At 56.3% G+C, this 16,489-nt stretch overlaps 2 protein-coding genes across 2 annotated transcripts; both read right to left on the reverse strand.

Annotated features, from left to right (window-relative positions):
* Positions 1–1,563: 1,563 nt before the first annotated feature.
* Positions 1,564–9,743, reverse strand: LOC149125963 (ral-GDS-related protein-like). Its single transcript, XM_089335825.1, has 14 exons — positions 9,729–9,743; positions 9,476–9,538; positions 8,387–8,479; positions 7,984–8,177; positions 6,565–6,758; positions 6,158–6,426; positions 5,301–5,516; positions 4,865–4,968; positions 4,348–4,417; positions 3,492–3,566; positions 3,009–3,083; positions 2,448–2,480; positions 1,975–2,096; positions 1,564–1,757 (listed from the first exon to the last, which is right to left on the reverse strand). The coding sequence occupies exons 1-14, from the start codon at positions 9,741–9,743 to the stop codon at positions 1,694–1,696; spliced, it is 1,587 nt and encodes a 528-aa protein (XP_089191951.1). The 3' UTR covers positions 1,564–1,693.
* A 1,435-nt stretch (positions 9,744–11,178) lies between these two features.
* On the reverse strand, positions 11,179–15,735 carry LOC149125964 (olfactory receptor 6F1-like). The gene is made up of 2 exons (XM_089334635.1): positions 15,170–15,735; positions 11,179–11,338 (listed from the first exon to the last, which is right to left on the reverse strand). Exons 1-2 carry the CDS (start codon positions 15,704–15,706, stop codon positions 11,201–11,203), a joined length of 675 nt encoding a protein of 224 aa, XP_089190761.1. The 5' UTR covers positions 15,707–15,735; the 3' UTR covers positions 11,179–11,200.
* Positions 15,736–16,489: the final 754 nt, after the last annotated feature.

Raw genomic sequence — 16,489 nt, forward strand, 5'->3', positions numbered from 1 at the left:
GGGTGCAGAGATGCAGCTTCTATGCTGTAGCTCCTCCACTATGTACATACCTGACAGATCTGTGCCGTGTCACCAAAACCTGTGCCAGAGTTTAAATACCAGCACTCAGAGCCCCAACCGGAAAACACTGCCATGTGCCTGATGGTGACTGCTTACGCAGTGATTCAACGGTGGCAAAGGTGAGACACAGCAAAGTGCAAGAAGACAAGTTCAAGTCAGCCTTTGGAATCAGAAAGGCCAGGTCGAGTCCCTGCCCTCCGACATCATTTACAGCAAACGTCAGGTGTCGGTTGGCCCGACCGTGTGTCAGCGCTGGTGCCTGAGGCCCTGGGACTCCCCTCAGGTGTGCCTAGCTTTTGCAAGGCTGGTGGCTCCCAGGTGTGTCAGGAACGTTTCCTAAGACAGCTCTGCCTGAGGGGACTTGAAGACAAATGTGCTGTCCACAGGCACAGGTGCTGACCCTGCAGCACTGCTGTCGCCTCGCAGGTTGAAGATGCAAGTTCCAGTGAAAATGTGGGGACATAGAAAAGTTAATACAGAGAAGATGGAGAATGAGAGACCAAAGCAAGTGTCAGGAAGGGGCACCTGCTGCCATGAAGCCCAGCCCTTAGTGTGTCCATTATTTCCAGAAACAGACGGCTTGTTCCTACGAAAATAAGCAACACATTCATTTGGATGTCTTAGGGATACTAGCCATTAATGTGTCCCGTACTGATACAGATATCAAAACAAACTTTTATGATAAAGCATTTTGACATTGTGGTAGTATTTTTACCTTCCATCTAAAATGCTTTTTATTCTTTTTTCTATTTTTAAAGATTTATTATTTTACTTATTTATTTATTTGAAAGCTAGAGTTAGTGGGAGAGATAGAGAGGTCTTCCATTTGCTGGTTCACTCCCCAAATGGCCACAATGGCTGGAGCTGGGCTGATCGGATGCCAGGAGCCAGAGTTTCTTCAGGGTCTCCTGCATGGGTGCAGGGGCCCAAGGACTGGGGCCATCCTCCACTGCTTTCCCAGGCCATAGCAGAGACTGGATCAGAAGGAGAGCAGCCGGGACTCAAACACACCCCTGATGCCAGCACTGTAGGTGGCAGCTTTACCCACTATGCCACAGCACCAGCCCCTCTTTTATATATTTAGAAGGCAAAGTGAGAGAGAGACCTTCCATCTGCTGGTTCACCTCCCATTGGCCCACCACAGTCAGGCCAGGCCAGGCTGGACCCAACATCCTAAACCCAGGGCAGCAAATGCAGGAGGAGTGAGGCAGTGTTTTTACACCAGACATCACATGATCTGCCAGCTCCTCTTAGGAGAAGAACCTCAGGGAACCTCAACCAGCGAGGTGCAGCTCCAGGAGCTGCAACTAGGAGGGGCCCATGTCCGCAGCACATTTGCACGGGTGGAACACTGCTCACAACCTCAGTTATGGGGAAGCAATGACGAGGAAGAATGAAACTCATGGTGCAACATATTTATGTTAACTTTAATAAAACTCTACTAGGGAGTTAATAACAGTGACTATAGTTAAATGGAGGAAAAGAGAAAACATAAGAGGGGCAATTAAACTGATACAATGCAGGCCTCAGCTTCACAACAGGGAGGCCACTGTCCCAGGCACCAGGCTCACAATGAGCTCAGATCTGCCCCTGAGGTCCCAGGCACTTGGTCACGAGGGCATCACGATGGTGTTCATGGCCTTGAGGCTGCTGTGGGCTTCTTGACAGGGGGCTCCAGCTGGCGGGACAGGGCGTAGCTAACGAAGAGAGCACAGCCATGAGTCCACCAAGAGCCTCAGCTCAGGCCTCCCTCCCAGGGTCTGTCCAGGAGCTGCAGTCCTGGGGCCAGCAGTGCCCATGGGACAGGGCCTGCTGCCCACCAGGGTCCTGGACGATGCTCCCTGCAGCTGCACAGCAGGGAGAGCCCTCCCCACCCCCACACTAGGCTTCACCTGATTCCTGCCCATCACTCACCTCTCCTTCTCAGTGAGAAACTCCACAGACCGGAACCACACACCAAACTCCTCATCACGCTTAAAATAATACTTGCTCGCTGCCACCTGCAGTAGTTGGATTTCTTGCAGGACTTTCATTTCCTGGGGATGGAGGGACACACAGGACACTGTCAGGGCCTGGGCTGGGAACGCTGTGGGGACCTGGTAGGGGAGGGGCTGTGGGGTTCTGGGTGTTTCCTCTTAAGAGGCCTCCTCCCCTCCAGCCCATGCAGGCCCCACCCTGGCCTCCGATGGGGGTGCAAACAGCCCCTCCCCAGGCTTCTCCTTGATTCCAGTCCTCTACCTGCACCCGCCCTAGGGATGGGTCTCCCCGTCATGTGCACCCAGCCCTCCTAATAGAGCAAAGCTGCAGGGGTGATGCATGGGGTCCCGACCGGGGCCACCTGTGACCCCCAGTGCCCTCCTGCCCTGAGTGAGGCCACAGCTGCTCACCTTATTCAGTTTCTGGAAGCTGACATCAGCCTGCTGGAAGGCAGACAGAGTCCATCAGAACCGCCCCCAGCTGGGCCCAGCCCTGACCCTCCCCTTCATGAGGCCGTCAAGGGGATGTGGGTGGGAAAGGACAGGATCTGGGTGAGCTCTGGAGAGGGGACCTGGCAGCTGAGCCTCAGGCACCTGCTGTTCTCCCCTGCCTGGTGACAGGCGGGAAACAGAGGCTGGGATGGGCGAGGGTGCCTGGCCATGTCAGTGCTTCCTGACCTTGCTGGGCCCAATTTCTCTTCTGCCCATGGAGCCTACCCGAGGGGAGGCCAAGGAGGCTCAGCCAAGACCTTGTGTAGCTTTGTCCCTCCAGGAAAGGGAGGGGCACCCGGTTGGAGGCCCCGACACTCCCAGGGCAGAGGCAGTGAAGCCCCAGCCCCAGGGACGGCTGTGAGGTTCAGGAGAAGGGGGGGCAGCACTGAAGGTTAAGAACGCAGTCCAGACTCTCCCCACCCCGCCCTGCCCCCAAGCCTCAGGGACCCGGCCCACCCCATCTGCCCCAGGATCACTCACATGCACAGAGTCCCCCATCACAGTGTCCAACATCACCAGGTATTTCAGGTAGGTGCCAAGAAAGGGGACGACTCCCTGTGCCACAGGGGGTGGTGATGAGCACCTGCTCTCAGCTGCCCCCCGAGCCCTGGCCCCAGAGACCCCTCCACCCCAGCTCCTAGACCCTGGCTCATGTCTCCCCTGGGAGCCATCCATACCTTGGCAGCCTCCTCCATTCTCCATCCTCCCAGCTACTCCCAGGACAGCAGGCACCCCTAGGACTCCTGCTGGGATGTCCAAGGGCACACAGGCCGTGTGACCCCCAGCACCACCTCAGCCCCAAGTGCACTGAGAGTCCAGCTGCCCCAGGCCCTGGCTCTGGTCTCTCTGGTGGAGGCCACTGAGGCAGTTTGGGGACTGCAGGGAGGGCTGGAGGTGGAGGCCCTGCTCCTGTGGCTCGGGCCCCGGTGTGACGGAGGAGTCCCCTCACCCGGGCACACGCACCTTCTGTTGTTTCCGCAGCCTCATCTGTGCTCTCTGCGGATTCTTCTCCCGGGCAGCAAGCTTGAAGGCTCCCTTCTGCCAGGATCAAGGTCAGGGTCTTAGGGCCTGTCCTTCTGACCCCTGCCCACACCTGGGCCCTCTGCTGGGGCATGGCATGTCTGACCCCCTCCCCCAAGTGCACTCTATCTGGATGCTGTGGCTCCCACCCTCACTGGGGGCACCTTGAGCAAGGGGTCTCCCTGGGTCTGCTCCTTGACTGGCGAGGGTGCTGGGTGCCCCCCCACCACAGCTGTCCTGACTCAGCAACCTACGCCTGCCCTCCTCCTCCTCATTGTCCCCTGGGAAGAAGGCCAGGCCCTGCACCGCGCATCACCCTTCCTGGTGCCTCACCGACCCCCATGAGCCCTGCACAACAGGCTCATCAGCCCCATCCTCTACTTGAGAAATCAGAGGCCATGGGCAATGACCAGCCCAGGGCTACACAGGAGAGCCTGCCCTGCCCCCAGCTGACCGCCACCCCACTGCTTCACCCCAACTCCAGCTGCACCCCTGGCCAGGAGTCCATCAGGGCTCTCTGTGTCCTGGTCCCTGGCCAGGCACCACCATGGAGAGAGAGGGCCAGGTGGTCTCAGGAGGCCTGGCTGACAGGTGCTGGCCACCCAGCCCCACTGTATGCTCATCCAGCCCCAGCAGGGTTGAGGACGAACCACAGCTTCTGCTGCACATCTCCCCTGCCACTCAGGGAGTGGAACCCAGGGATCTCTAGTGACAGACAGGGCCTGCACAGGCTCTGGGTGGCGACACTTTGCTCCCTCCCTACCCCCCAAGGACTTGCCCCGCCTCCCAGCCTCCCTACCTTGGTGAGTCGATCTCTGCTCAAGCCATTGTCCTTCTCACACAGGCGCTCAAATTTTTTGCAGCTTTTGCTGTGGAGATGGGAAACCAGGAAGAGCTACTCAGTGTGATGGGAGGATGGTGAGTGCAGCTCCCTTCACTCGACAGCAAGGAGGATGCACACGGCCCAGGTGAGTTCCCCACTGAGTTCCCTAAGCCCTGGTGCCCAGGGGACAGGTGGGGAGCTCAAGTGGTTCTCCTGGGCCCCTCCCCTCCACTGAGCAGCACCGTTCTGCCTCAAGTTCACCTGCACAGGGAGCTCCGGTGCTGCCCAGGAGCACTATTAAAGAACTGGTGTCTGACAGCAAAGCAAATATCCTATGGGAAAAATTAGGCAGAAGGTCTAGGGGTCTCGAAGGTGCCATTCCCCATGCCTCCCCTTAGAGTCCACGTCTGGCCCCTCCCAGAGTCATGGGGGTTAGTGGTGAGTCCTAGGGTCCCAGGTACACCCTGGTGCTCCTGTGGGAGAAGGCACCCACCTGGAGACTTCTCCCCACGTCTCTTGCAGGCGACAAATTGGGGAGGTCTGTAGAGCAGTGAGGATGGCATGGGCCGAGGAAACATTCCTGAGGGTCTGGCACTCCTGGAGAGCAGAGAGGATGAGGGAGAAGTCACCTGATCCCCCTGGGCTGACATCCCCCTGCTGCATCAGATGCCCACAGAGCCACAGGAAGGCACGAGGGCACTGTGGCCACCCTCACAGGGAGAGGATTGGGTTCAACCCACACGGAGGTTCAGGTGGGAGGGGAGCATGCACCCCTGGGGGAAGTGAGTCAGGTCAGGCCCCTCCCTGCCAGGAAGGGCCCAGGGTCTGTGCAGGGTCTTCAGCCACAGGGTGTACTCCCGAGGGCTGATAAAGCAAAGTGGCCATTCCCAGAGTGCAGTGAGCGAGGGCCCTGATTGCCCGCAGCTGACCTTGGCCACCTTGATCCAGTGCTCCACCACACGGGCCCTGTCCGTGGCCTTCATGCTGGGGTCCCCCAAGCATGTGGTTACTACACAATTTGTCACGCAGTTGAACTGCTGGACGGTGGCATGGACAGTGGAGGCCAGGTGTTCCTTGCCTCTCTTGTTGCTCTTGGTCCAGACGGAGCCCAGGCAGTGGAAGGGCACGACCTTCTGGAACAGCTCCTGGGGAGGAGAGTGTCCCATGGGCACAGCCACCCCCACTCAGAGTGCAGGGGTGCTGTGCATGGGCCTCTCAGCGGTGGGAGCAGCAGCCCCCTGAGGGTGCCCAGAGCCCCACGGCCCAGAGCCCATTCTTGGAGAGAAGACACAGAGGTGTTTTCTCCTGGGCATCCTGGCCAACTCCCCATCCCTCGGCCCATCGCCATCAGCCCTGTGCTCCTTGTGTCCATCCCAGCGCACCTCCCTCTGGTAGCTACAACAAGGGGCTCTGTTTGCGTGTCTGCTCTGGGACCCCGTCCAACTCTGAAGCCTGATCAGTGCTGAGACAGGTAGGCATTCTGGGCAGACTGGCAGGGACGGGGGCCTGGCTGCACCTCAGTGAGTGCCCTCCACCACCACTGGGCCACACCGTGCCCAGCTTTCTGTCTGTCGCTCTGTGAACCTGGCATGAGTGTGTCCCATCTCTGCTGTGCACAGGGGACACGTGGGTTAGGACATGAGAAACGAGCCCGGGTCACACTGGGGCTGAGACATGAAGGCTGGGCTGACTCAGAACACTGGACTCTGGCCAGGGCTTGTGTGGGACAGCAGGTGCCACAGGGACGCCGTGGTCCTGGCCCTGCCCAGCAGAGCCGGCTGCTCACCGCATCCAGAAGTGTGAGCTGTTCTGCCATCGTCCTGGGGGAGAAGGCGGTGATGTCAACCATCTCCGCTCCAGGCAGCTCCTCTGCAGTCCCAGCCCAGCCAGAGGAGGCCTGTGGAGCTGGCCCTGGTGCTGATTGTGCGCATGGGGGCAGGCCCCATGGGGAAGCTGGCCCTGGCTCTGGAGCAGGTCCTGGCTGAGCCAGTGGTGCTGCAGCTGGCTCCAGAGCCAGTGCACGGAAGGGTGCTGGCCCTGCACGCAGAGCAGGAGCTGGAAGAAGAGAAAGGGTCGCCAACGGGAATCACCTTCCAGTGGCCTCTGCAAACCCCGAGAGGTCGCACTGCCTGGAAGGGGATTCCAGCCCCAAACACCACCCCTGAGAGACCTGCAGACTGCGCTGCCCCTCACCGTCTGCTTTGGCCTCAGGGTGCTGGGTGTGTCCGGGCAGGGCATACAGAAAGTACACCTGGGTCCCCAGGTCTCCTCCAGGCAGGCTGACAGGCTTGCAGCCCACCTTCATCTTCAGCAGTGGAAGGCTGGTGTTGCCATGGAGCTCTGCCTTGTACAGGTCTCTGCAGCGTCCCAGGAAGGAAGCCATGTTGCTGGGGACACAAGCGAGGGCAGCAGGGTCAGAGGCTGGCCTTGGCCGTCACACTGCACTGCCTGGGGCCCCTCTGTGGTTCTGGGGCCCTGGGCATGCCTCTGCCTGTCCAGAGCATGACCCCACCCCCCAAGCCTTCCTGGGCTGCCCTGGCCGTGGGAGACCTGGTCAACAGGGCTGGTGCACACCCCGTGGTGACAGCGTCCCAGTGACCTTCTTTCCCGAGGGGAGGTTCCCCAGTGCTCAGCACGAGGCTCCAGGCAGACTTAGGAGCAGGTTTCTCAGGATCTCTGTAGGTCTGGGCCTCCTGGGGCAGGGGCGGGGACGGGGTTTGTGGGTGGAGCTGGGAAGCACCTGTCCTGGGCATGGACCCCTGGCTGCTCTGCGCCCCAGCCCCCCTCTCCTTTGCAGGTCTGGGACCCCATTCCTAGCTCTGTTCTCCTTCCCTTTGAGGGGAGTCCTCGGGCCTCGGTGCTCTCAGAGGAGTCACAGGAAGGGGGAGATCCACACCCTGTCTGTCCCTCCCCAGCCACAGCCCACATTTCGCTCCCACAGTTTGCAGGGACAGAAGGCCTCTGACTGGACCCACAGTCCATGACGTCCTAGTGGGGCCTGGGCTCTGACATTCTGGCAAGACCATGGGAGGACGATCCTCTCCCCTCTGACCCTGTGCACAGGACCCGGGCAGGCGTTCAGTTGGGGAGTCTAGGTCCTCCCAAGTCAAGAGGCCCCGGGAATGCTGTCTGCTTTGCTCGCTGAGCTGTGACACGTGTCTGTAAAGTGACTGCCCAGTTTTTAACATTCACTTGATGTGGGGATGAACCACACACGGAACCTTGCCAGAGAGCTGAGGGGCCTGGGCCTCACACCCAGTGCCTGGGCCCTACTCTGTCTGAATCAGTCACTGGGGCTGGGAGGTCTCCTTTACAGATGGGAAAGCAGGGCTGCTCTCTGTGGGGTTTTCCAAACCTCGAGGGCTGTGGGCTATTGAGTCCCGAGGGTGCAGAGACCAGAAGAAGAGGGATGAGTGCAGCGCCAGCAGCCCTGGCCACAGAGCAGGCACCAGGCCCCTGCCATGTCTGCAGTCACATGGTCCCTGTCAAACCCTGAGGCTCACGCCCACACCACCCCACTTCTCAGAGGAGCACACAGGCACAGAGAGCCACGGCTAGGGGGCTCTGGCACACAGCAGAGGCCCCATGTGCCTGGAGAGCACAGACGCTCACCTATGGAATATCTGGTCCAAAAAATACGGAACAGTGCTGAAGTCACCATATGAGCACAGCAGAGTGGACAGGTGAGCGATGGTTCTTCCTGGGGAGGCTGGGACCAGGGATTCCTCCAGCTTCGCCCCGGTGCCTGGCTGCAGGCTCCGCAGGGGGCAGACCTCCGCCAGGTGCAGTGTGGACACACCTCCAAACTAGAGGGGACCAGCAGATACAGGAGTCAGAGGTGGATCCAGGGACCCCCGACCACGGGAGTCTGGGCTGGGAGAAGACCCCCTCACAGAGGGCATCCAGCTGCACCAGGTGACTCCTCACATCCCTGAGGGTTGGGAATGAAAGGCCGAAAGTGACTTTGTTGACCACACAGAGAGCAGCGTGGAAGAGTCGGGAGGGCAGATTATACCCCCAGGGAGGCCAGCAGCTGGGAGCAGCAGTGCAGAGATGGAAGCTGGCAGTGTCCCGGCCACAGCCCTTCTGCACGGTGATCTGACCGTGGCTGCTCCAGGGGACACCTCAGCCCCTCTCCCCAGCAAGTGCTGTCTGGGCCTCTGTCTCAGCAGGGCATTAGCTCCTGTGAAAGCGACAGGGACACTCTGACTCTGCGTCCCTGAGTGCGGTTGCATGTGCCATGTGCTCCTGAGGAGGTGATGGACGTTAGGCCAGGCCATGGTGTGGGCCCCAGGTCTGCCGTGCTGATAAGGAGAGGGGACAAGGACACAGAGAAGCACGGGAGAACACGAGAACACGGGAACGGAGATGGACATGTACAAGCAGGAGACACAGGGACATCCAGCCCCCAGCACTGTGTGCAAACTCCTGTGTGAGAGCCGCCCTCGTGTGGGCCCTGGGCTGTGACTGCCCAGCAGACCAGGCTTCCAGGGGCGCTCTCTGAGGCCGTGACCTGCAGCAGGGCAGCCGGGGACAAGCACTGGAATCCCAGCTGAGCCACAGGACAAATGTCCTTTCTCATGGAACAGGATGGAGACGGGTGGGGGCTCCAGGGCTGAGACCGAGAGACACACTGCCGACACGTGCATGGAGTAGTCTCTCTCTCTCAAGGGTAAGCCTCACCCCTGTGTGTGGGGTTTGGGTTCTCCGTCTTGGGTTGTGGGGAGGTCTGGAAGCACAGCGGAGCTGACCCCTGCCTGGGATTCCCGGGCTGGGTGGGAAAACCGTGCTGTCCCACACGCGGACGTTCTTGACTTCATATCCAGGGAACCAGTAGTAATCTGTCCCCTGAAAATCCCACCAGGACCTGACATGGGGTTGCCATAACTCAGCTGTCAGTGGGCAGCAGAGGGGCGAGATCTCTTAGGAACGAGACTGGGGTGAGTCACTCTGGTTGGAAACACCAGAACGGGGCCCAGAAGTACCTATATCCAGGCTCTGGTCCTCGGCCCAGCCTGCTCATCTTGAGTCCCCGCCTGTGTATCTCCCTAGGCCCCTCCCTCAGCCCAGCCCAGCACTGTCCATGGCTGTTGGCCTGACGCACCTGTCCATTGCCTGAGAAGATGAGTTCCTCATGGGAATCATTGCTGATCTCCAGTGTGGAGCCCTGCAAACAGAGTGCCCAGAGCCAGGCCAGAAGGTGTCAGTGTCCCACAGGAGACACCCCGTGAGTATTTCCACTCCCCAGGTCACATACGTAGGGACATCTGGGTATACCCCCAGCCAGGAGGACTCCAGGTGACACAGGAGAACTCAAGTGTAACCCCTGAGTAGACAAAATGGCCCCCAACACCCACTTTCCCATCCGCCATCCCTAGAATGGGTACAGACAACACCACAGCTGTCCTCCAATGCCTGAATCCTGGTGCTGTGTGGGAAGGGTCCCTCGTCTTGTCCCCTTCGTGGGGACGGGAGAACAGCCCACGTGGGTCACCAGAGACTCCAGCCCTGGACGGGACTTTCCGGGGCTGCTAAACCCTGTTACCTGTGGCTGCCTCCTCCCCCATGGCCACAGGCGTCCATAGTGAGAGCTCAGCCAGCATGTTACACGCTGGAAGAGACCTTCATTCTGGGCTTTGGCTCTGCGAGAGCCTCGCCTTGAAGGGCAGCAGCAAGGGAACATAGTTCTCCCTGCAACGTTGCCTATCAAGTGAGGTGGCAATGGCTACCACTAGAATGTGGGTGCCTGGTTACCAGAGTTCCATGTTCTGTTGTGGCCCGTCACCAAGGAAGTGAGGTCACTTCCTCCAGGTCCAGTACATGGACCCTTCCAGCAGGAAGAGCTCCCAAGGCCCTCTGGGCTGCTGACTGTTCCTCTCCTGCCCGATGCCATCCCCTTGACTGTGCACAATTCTGCAAACACAGCCCCATCCCTCAGTGCCTGGGAGATCTGGATGGGGTCAGGATCCCAGGTTGAAGGACACTCAGTTGGAGTCTAAACCTCCTTTTTCTATCATTTCCCAAAGACAGTCCTGCTTCTTAGGAAGGCCCCTAAAATCCAAGCTAAGGTCAGTGAGGAAAGCCAAGCGCAGTGTCTTAGATGAGCCCTAAGTTCTTAGGCCATCTTCTGCTGCTTTCCCAGGCGCATTAGCAGGGAGCTGAATCAGAAGAGGCACAGCTGAGCCACACACCGGAACCCCTATGGGATGCTGGCACAGCAGGTGGTGGCATCACCTGCTAAAGCACAGCACCAGCTCCTGTGTGAGCTTTTATTTAGAATGCTGAGATTGAATGGTGGAACTCGTGGCAAGGTCATGGCATCACCTGGAGTTTGAGTGAGCCATGGAAGCCCCAGCGTGGGCCAGGGTCTTCTCCACTCCACAAGGGTGGCCCTCCATCCTGAGTCGGGTCTGGTCCTGGTTGTTCCCATGCTCAGACGCTGCCCCCCAGTCAAAATCTCTGAGCTGGAACCAGTGTTTGCACTCTGCCCTGCTGTAAGGACAGAGCTGCCTTCCCACGTCTCAGACACCCCCAAGCCTTCAAACACGAGTGTCAGCTTCAGCAGGCTCCTGAGCACCACATGGCTTCTCTCCCAGCCCCATGCTGCAAAGTCTGGCCTGCTTGCCACGGAGCCCCGCTGCTCTCCAGACCCTGACCCCGCCAACGGCAGTGTGTCAGAGCCATCAGAAACCTGTAGCCTGATATCAGGGGTCTTTCCACAATTCTTTCCACAAATCTTGTTTTTCTTTTTTTAAGATTTATGTATTTATTTGAAGGCAGAGTTACAGAGAGGCAAAGGTAGAGACAGAGAGGTCTTCCATCTGCTGGTTCACTCCAAATGCCCGCAACAGCTGGAGCTGCTCCAATCTGACCAGGAGCCAGGAGCTTCTTCTGGGTCTTCCACATGGGTGCAGGGGCCCAAGGACTTGGGCCATCTTCTATTGCCTTCCCAGGCCATAGCATAGAGCTGGAGGGGAAGTAGAGTAGCCGGAACTTGAACCAGTGTCCAAATGGGATCCTGGCACTGCAGTAGTCTTACGTTTCCTGCTCTGTCTCCTACTGAACTGGTCACATTCTGTTTTTACTGAAACTTCTATTTTTTATTTGCTTTACACTTTTTATTGAAAACAGTTGCAGATAAAGTAATTCATATTTTCCAGATCCTATTTCCCTTTCTCTCTCCTCAGAGATATTCAGTCACATTTTCACATTTATTGCCTTAAAATGTACCTTTAAATATCTCAGAGCATTATTTTATTTTTTTTAAAGATTGATTTCATTAATTTATGTGAAAAGCAGAGTCACAGAGAGAGACAGAGATTGTTCATCTGCTGGTTCACCCTGTACAATGCGTGCAACACAGGGCTGGGCCAGGCCGAAGCCAGGAGCCAGGAGCTCCATCTGGATCTGCCACGTGGAGGCAGGGGCCCAAGCATTCTGGCCATCTTCTGCTTTCCCAGGCTGTGAGCAGGAGCCAGGAGCCTGTTCTGGATCTGCCACATGGGTGCAGGGGCTCAAGCCCTTGGGCTGTCTTCTGCTGCCTCCCAAGTGCATTAGCAGGGCGCTGGATGGGAAGCAGAGAAGCTAGGACTGGAATCGGTGCTCTGATATGAAATGCTGGTGTCACATGGCAGCAGCTTAACCCACTGCACCACAATGCTGGCCCTAGAGCATTATTTTAGACTTTGTTTTGTTTTTTGAAAGTTCCTTTTACCAACTTAAATGTAGGACTTTAAATCCATTACTGGCAGGGCAAGTGTTTGGCTTAGCAGTCACTATACCAGCTGGGAGGCCCAAGTCCCACTTTGCAGGGCCGGGTTCAAGTCCTGCCTCCACTCTTGATGCCAGCTTCCTGCTGAGGCACACCCTGGGAACAGCAGTGGTAGCAGATGTGGTCAAGTCCCTGCTGCCCATGTCGAAGAGCCAGATGGAGACCCAGGCACCTGCCTTTGTCCCTGGCCCAGCACCAGCTGATGTGGGCATCTGGGGAGTGAGTCAGCAAATGGGACAACTGTCTGTGTCTCAAATACTTAAATAAATGGATTAAATCTGTTACTGCTGATTAAACTATTCCATCCACTTATTAATGAAGAACATACTGTCAAGTTTATTCATTCATTCATTTTATTATATTCTGCCTTTCTCCCCTTATTATGTGAAGGGAGAGTTTTTTTTTTTCTTATTCAGTGATTTTCCTGATTATATATAAACAGTGCCTTCCATAGTTGCTTGGCAAGTATTTGTTGGATGAGTAATATGCTTTCAGTTAGTTCAATCCCCAACCCTTGTCCCAAAACAAGTCATAGAAGCCAGATTCCTCAGGACAGGCACTGTGGTGTAGTAGGTTAAGCATCTGCCTGAGGCACAGGCATCCCATAGAGGCACTGGTTTGAGTGCTGGCTATTCTACTTTTGATCCTGCTCCCGGCTGATGGCTTGGGAAAGCCGTGGAAGATGGCCTGAGTGCTTGGGAACCTATGTGGGAGACCCAGAAGAAGCTCCTGGCTCCTGGCTTAGGGTCAGCTCAGCTCTGGCTTTGTGGCCATTTGGGGAGTAAACCAGTGGATGGAAGACCTCTCTCTCTCTGTCTCTCCCTCTGTCTGGCCTCTCAAGTAAATAAATAAATCTGAGAGAGAGGCAGAGAGAGAGAGAGAAAGAGAGAAAGGAGAGAGAGAAAGATTCCTCTTCCAACCTAGGAAAATGCCTCTCTATTCTCTCCCTGGAGAACCTCAAGTGACAAGTGCCATGCCATGTACTGGAGCTGGGTATGGACTCCCAGAGGCTGAGAGGGGCTGAGCAGCAGGGCCAGGCTGGGCCCCCTCCGTTTGTTACCCTTTGAGCCCAGTCTTGCTTTCCAGTTGCTTCTCTACAAGGCTGTGCATTCTTCACTGAGTCTAAGCCTTAAAACACACGGCTGTGGGGCCGGCGCCGTGGCCCAGTAGGCTAATCCTGTGCCTGTGGTGCCAGCATCCCATATGGGTGCCAGTTCTAATCCCAGCTGCTCCTCTTCTGATCCAGCTCTCTGCTATGGCCTGGGAAAGCAGTGGAAAATGGCCCAAGTCCTTGGGCCCCTGCACCCACATGGGAGACCCAGAAGAAACTCCTGGTTCCTGGCTTCAGATCAGTGCAGCTCAGCCGTTGCAGCCATCTGGGGAGTGAACCATCGGATAGAAGACCTTTCTCTCTGTCTCTCCCTCTCACTGTCTGCACTCTACCTTTCAAATAAATAAAAAAATCTAAACAAAACAAAACAAAAAAACATGGGTCTCCCTGGGTCTTTGGGCCATCCTTTCTGACCAAAAGTGTAAATCATGTGCACCACTTTTCCCTCCCACGGTCTCTTAGGAGGCAGACTTTCTTTTTTTTTTTTTTAAGATTTTTTTAAGTTTTTTTTTTTTTTTAATTTGACAGGTAGAGTTACAGACAGTGAGAGAGGGAGAAAGGTCTTCCTTTCATTGGTTCACTCCCCCAAATGGCTGCTATGGCCGGAGCTACGCCAATTGGAAGCCAGGAGCCAGGTGCTTCTTCCTGGTCTCCCATGCGGGTGCAGGAGCCCAAGCACCTGGGCCATCCTCCATTGCCTTTCTGGGCCACAGCAGAGAGCTGGACTGGAAGAGGAGCAACCGGGACTTGTACTGGGTGCCCATATGGGATGCCGGTGCCACAGATGGAGGATTAGCCTAGTGCACCATCGCGCCGGCCCCAGGAGGTAGACTTTCAACAGAGGCACACTTTGCCAGGGGACTCGGTCTCAGTTAAAACATGTTCTCCTGTGTCCTTCCAACATGCAGCCTTCCCCGCCCCATTCACTTCCAAAACCAGGAAAGGTTCCCAATGATGGGAACAGGGAGGTCTGAGGGCAGCTGTTCCCAGGCCCGCCTTCCTCCTGGGGGAAGAACACAGCCCCAGCCCGCTATTCTGCCTGGCTCTGTTGGCCAGCCCCCGACTGCAGCGTCTATCCCCAGTCCTGGGAAGTGGGTGAGGGGAAGTGAATCTTCCTGAGTGCATGGCTGAGAAGGCAAGGCCTGCTTCTGGCTCCTTAAGATGGGGTCTTTTGGAGGGAATTAAAAACAAAAACACTCTAATTATTGTACCCCAAGGTTATTTTTCTCTGAAACTCTAATTCTGTGGGACAGCACCTTGAACATGGATCATCACGGGACTTCTATAGCTTTACTCAAACCCTTTCAGTCCTGGTGAATCTGACGTGGCATCTTGTAAGTTAGCAGCTTCTCCTGCCATCTGCATCTATTACCGTACCTCACCCAAGAAAATATCATGTGGGAATAATGGCACTCTCATTTCCATTATGATTTCATGCATTTTCCTGTCCTAGTTCTTACACCCCAGATTTACAAGGTGATACAAAAATCTTACAAAGAACGAGAACTTGGAGCTTTAGTAATGCACGCTTCACACTGAGTATGTGTCCCTAATGTTATAAAAAAAACTCAAAAGAAAACCCATGTCAATATACAACTATTTCGCTTGGACAAGCTAGTTTGCTTCTATCAAAAACTCCTGTTCCCCTCCTGCGTGAGAAAGGAGAGCTCCTGCACACAGTGTTTCCCTTGATAGGTCTGATTTTGTCTTTCAGGTGTTTCCCCTTTGTTTTCTCCCCCCTGGAACCAAAGAAGCATCCCTGTCACTCTGTGGTGCACTTGGAGCCATGATCAGAACACCTGCCATGCTGCAGGAATGGAGAGCCCTGCAGTCTGGGGGCCGGCACACAGCACAGCTCCCCGTCACACCGTGAGGAGTTTACCTCCTTTCCACTTTCTCAGCAGACTCTCCCTCACCTCCTTGTTCCGGAGCGTGTAGATGAAGGGGTTGAGAACGGGGGTCACCACGGTGTTCAGGATGTGGATGGCCTTGCTCAGGTCCAGGGCGTCCTTGATGGAGGTTCGCACATGCAGGAAGATGGTGGACCCGTACCACAGGAGGACCACAGTGAGGTGGGAGGAACACGTGGAGAAGGCCTTGCTCCGGCCACTGGCCGAGGGGATCCTGAGGATGGTGCTGATGATGTAGACGTAGGAGACCAGGGTGATGAGGCATGAACTCAGGATGACCACACAGGCGATCATGAAGCCCACGATCTCCACGGCTTGTGTGCTGGTGCAGGCCAGGGCGATCCAGGGCGCGATGTCACAGAAGAAGTGGTTGATGGCACGGGGGCCGCAAAAGGACAGGCTGCTGACGAGCGCAGTGGGTGCCACGATGGCCAGGAAGCCACAGGCCCAGCAGCCCAGGGCCAGCCTCAAGGAGAGCAGGCTGCTCATGATGGCCCCGTAGTGCAGCGGGTAGCAGATGGCCAGGTAGCGGTCGTACGCCATGACAGCCAGGAGGAAGTACTCTGTGCAGCCTAAGGAGAAGACCAAGTCAGAGTTACACAGACAGAGAAGGAGAGGCAAAGAGAGGTCTTCCACCCACTGGTTCATTCCCCAGATGGCCGCAACAGCCAGACCCATGCCGATCCAAAGGCAGGAGCCTGGAGCTTCTTCCAGGTCTCCCACGTGGTTGCAAGGGCCCAAGGATTTGGGCCATCTTCCACTGCTTTCCCAAGCCATAGCTGAGAGCTGGATCCAAACTGGAGCAGCCAGGACTTGAATCGGCACCCATACGGGATACCGGCACTGCAGGCGGTGGCTTTACCCACTACGCCACAGTGCTGGCCCCTCTCCAATGTACATTTTTCACTCTCCTGCCCTCAGACAGACCTTCCCAACCACAGGTAACATTTTCAGTTTTCCTCCCACTTATCAGCAACTCTTTGGCCCATTCACTTCGCATATTTCTGTGTAGAGCAGCCCACACTCGCTTGTGAATGAAAGCTTATTTCTCCACTTTCTCATTTTCTGTTTACATGCAATACCAGTCTCTGCTTAGTATTTCTACATCTGCAGGAGAAAAGAACCTGAACTAAAACTTAATTCACTGCCAACATCAATAGGAAATGCCTGCGTGACAGGTGTCAGCTTAACCCTGTGCACCACCACACCAGCCCCTGACTGGGATATTTTAAAAGATCTGGCTTCAAGCTCAGTCCTTCTGTGTGGTTTAGCATCCTGGAAGTTTTCAACTGGACTTTTAAAATCTGACTTTCTGAAATCCAGATT

The sequence above is a fragment of the Oryctolagus cuniculus genome, chromosome 6, assembly GCF_051225735.1.
Source record: "Oryctolagus cuniculus isolate XC-2025 breed Fujian yellow rabbit chromosome 6, ASM5122573v1, whole genome shotgun sequence".
NCBI lineage: Eukaryota > Metazoa > Chordata > Mammalia > Lagomorpha > Leporidae > Oryctolagus > Oryctolagus cuniculus.

What these genes read in the sequence shown, in the direction of transcription:
- LOC149125963 (XM_089335825.1), bottom strand. An exon ending in CCCTGAGGCCAAAGCAGACG is followed by an intron (nt 6,427 to 6,564) that starts GTGAGGGGCAGC and finishes CTCTTCTTCCAG; the next exon opens with CTCCTGCTCTGCGTGCAGGG. An exon ending in TGATGGGGGACTCTGTGCAT is followed by an intron (nt 2,481 to 3,008) that starts GTGAGTGATCCT and finishes TCTGCCTTCCAG; the next exon opens with CAGGCTGATGTCAGCTTCCA.
- LOC149125964 (XM_089334635.1), bottom strand. Translation starts at nt 15,706, where the DNA reads ATGGCGTACGACCGCTACCTGGCCATCTGCTACCCGCTGCACTACGGG. An exon ending in ACACGCTCCGGAACAAGGAG is followed by an intron (nt 11,339 to 15,169) that starts GTGAGGGAGAGT and finishes CTTCCCCTCCAG; the next exon opens with CTCTATGCTATGGCCTGGGA.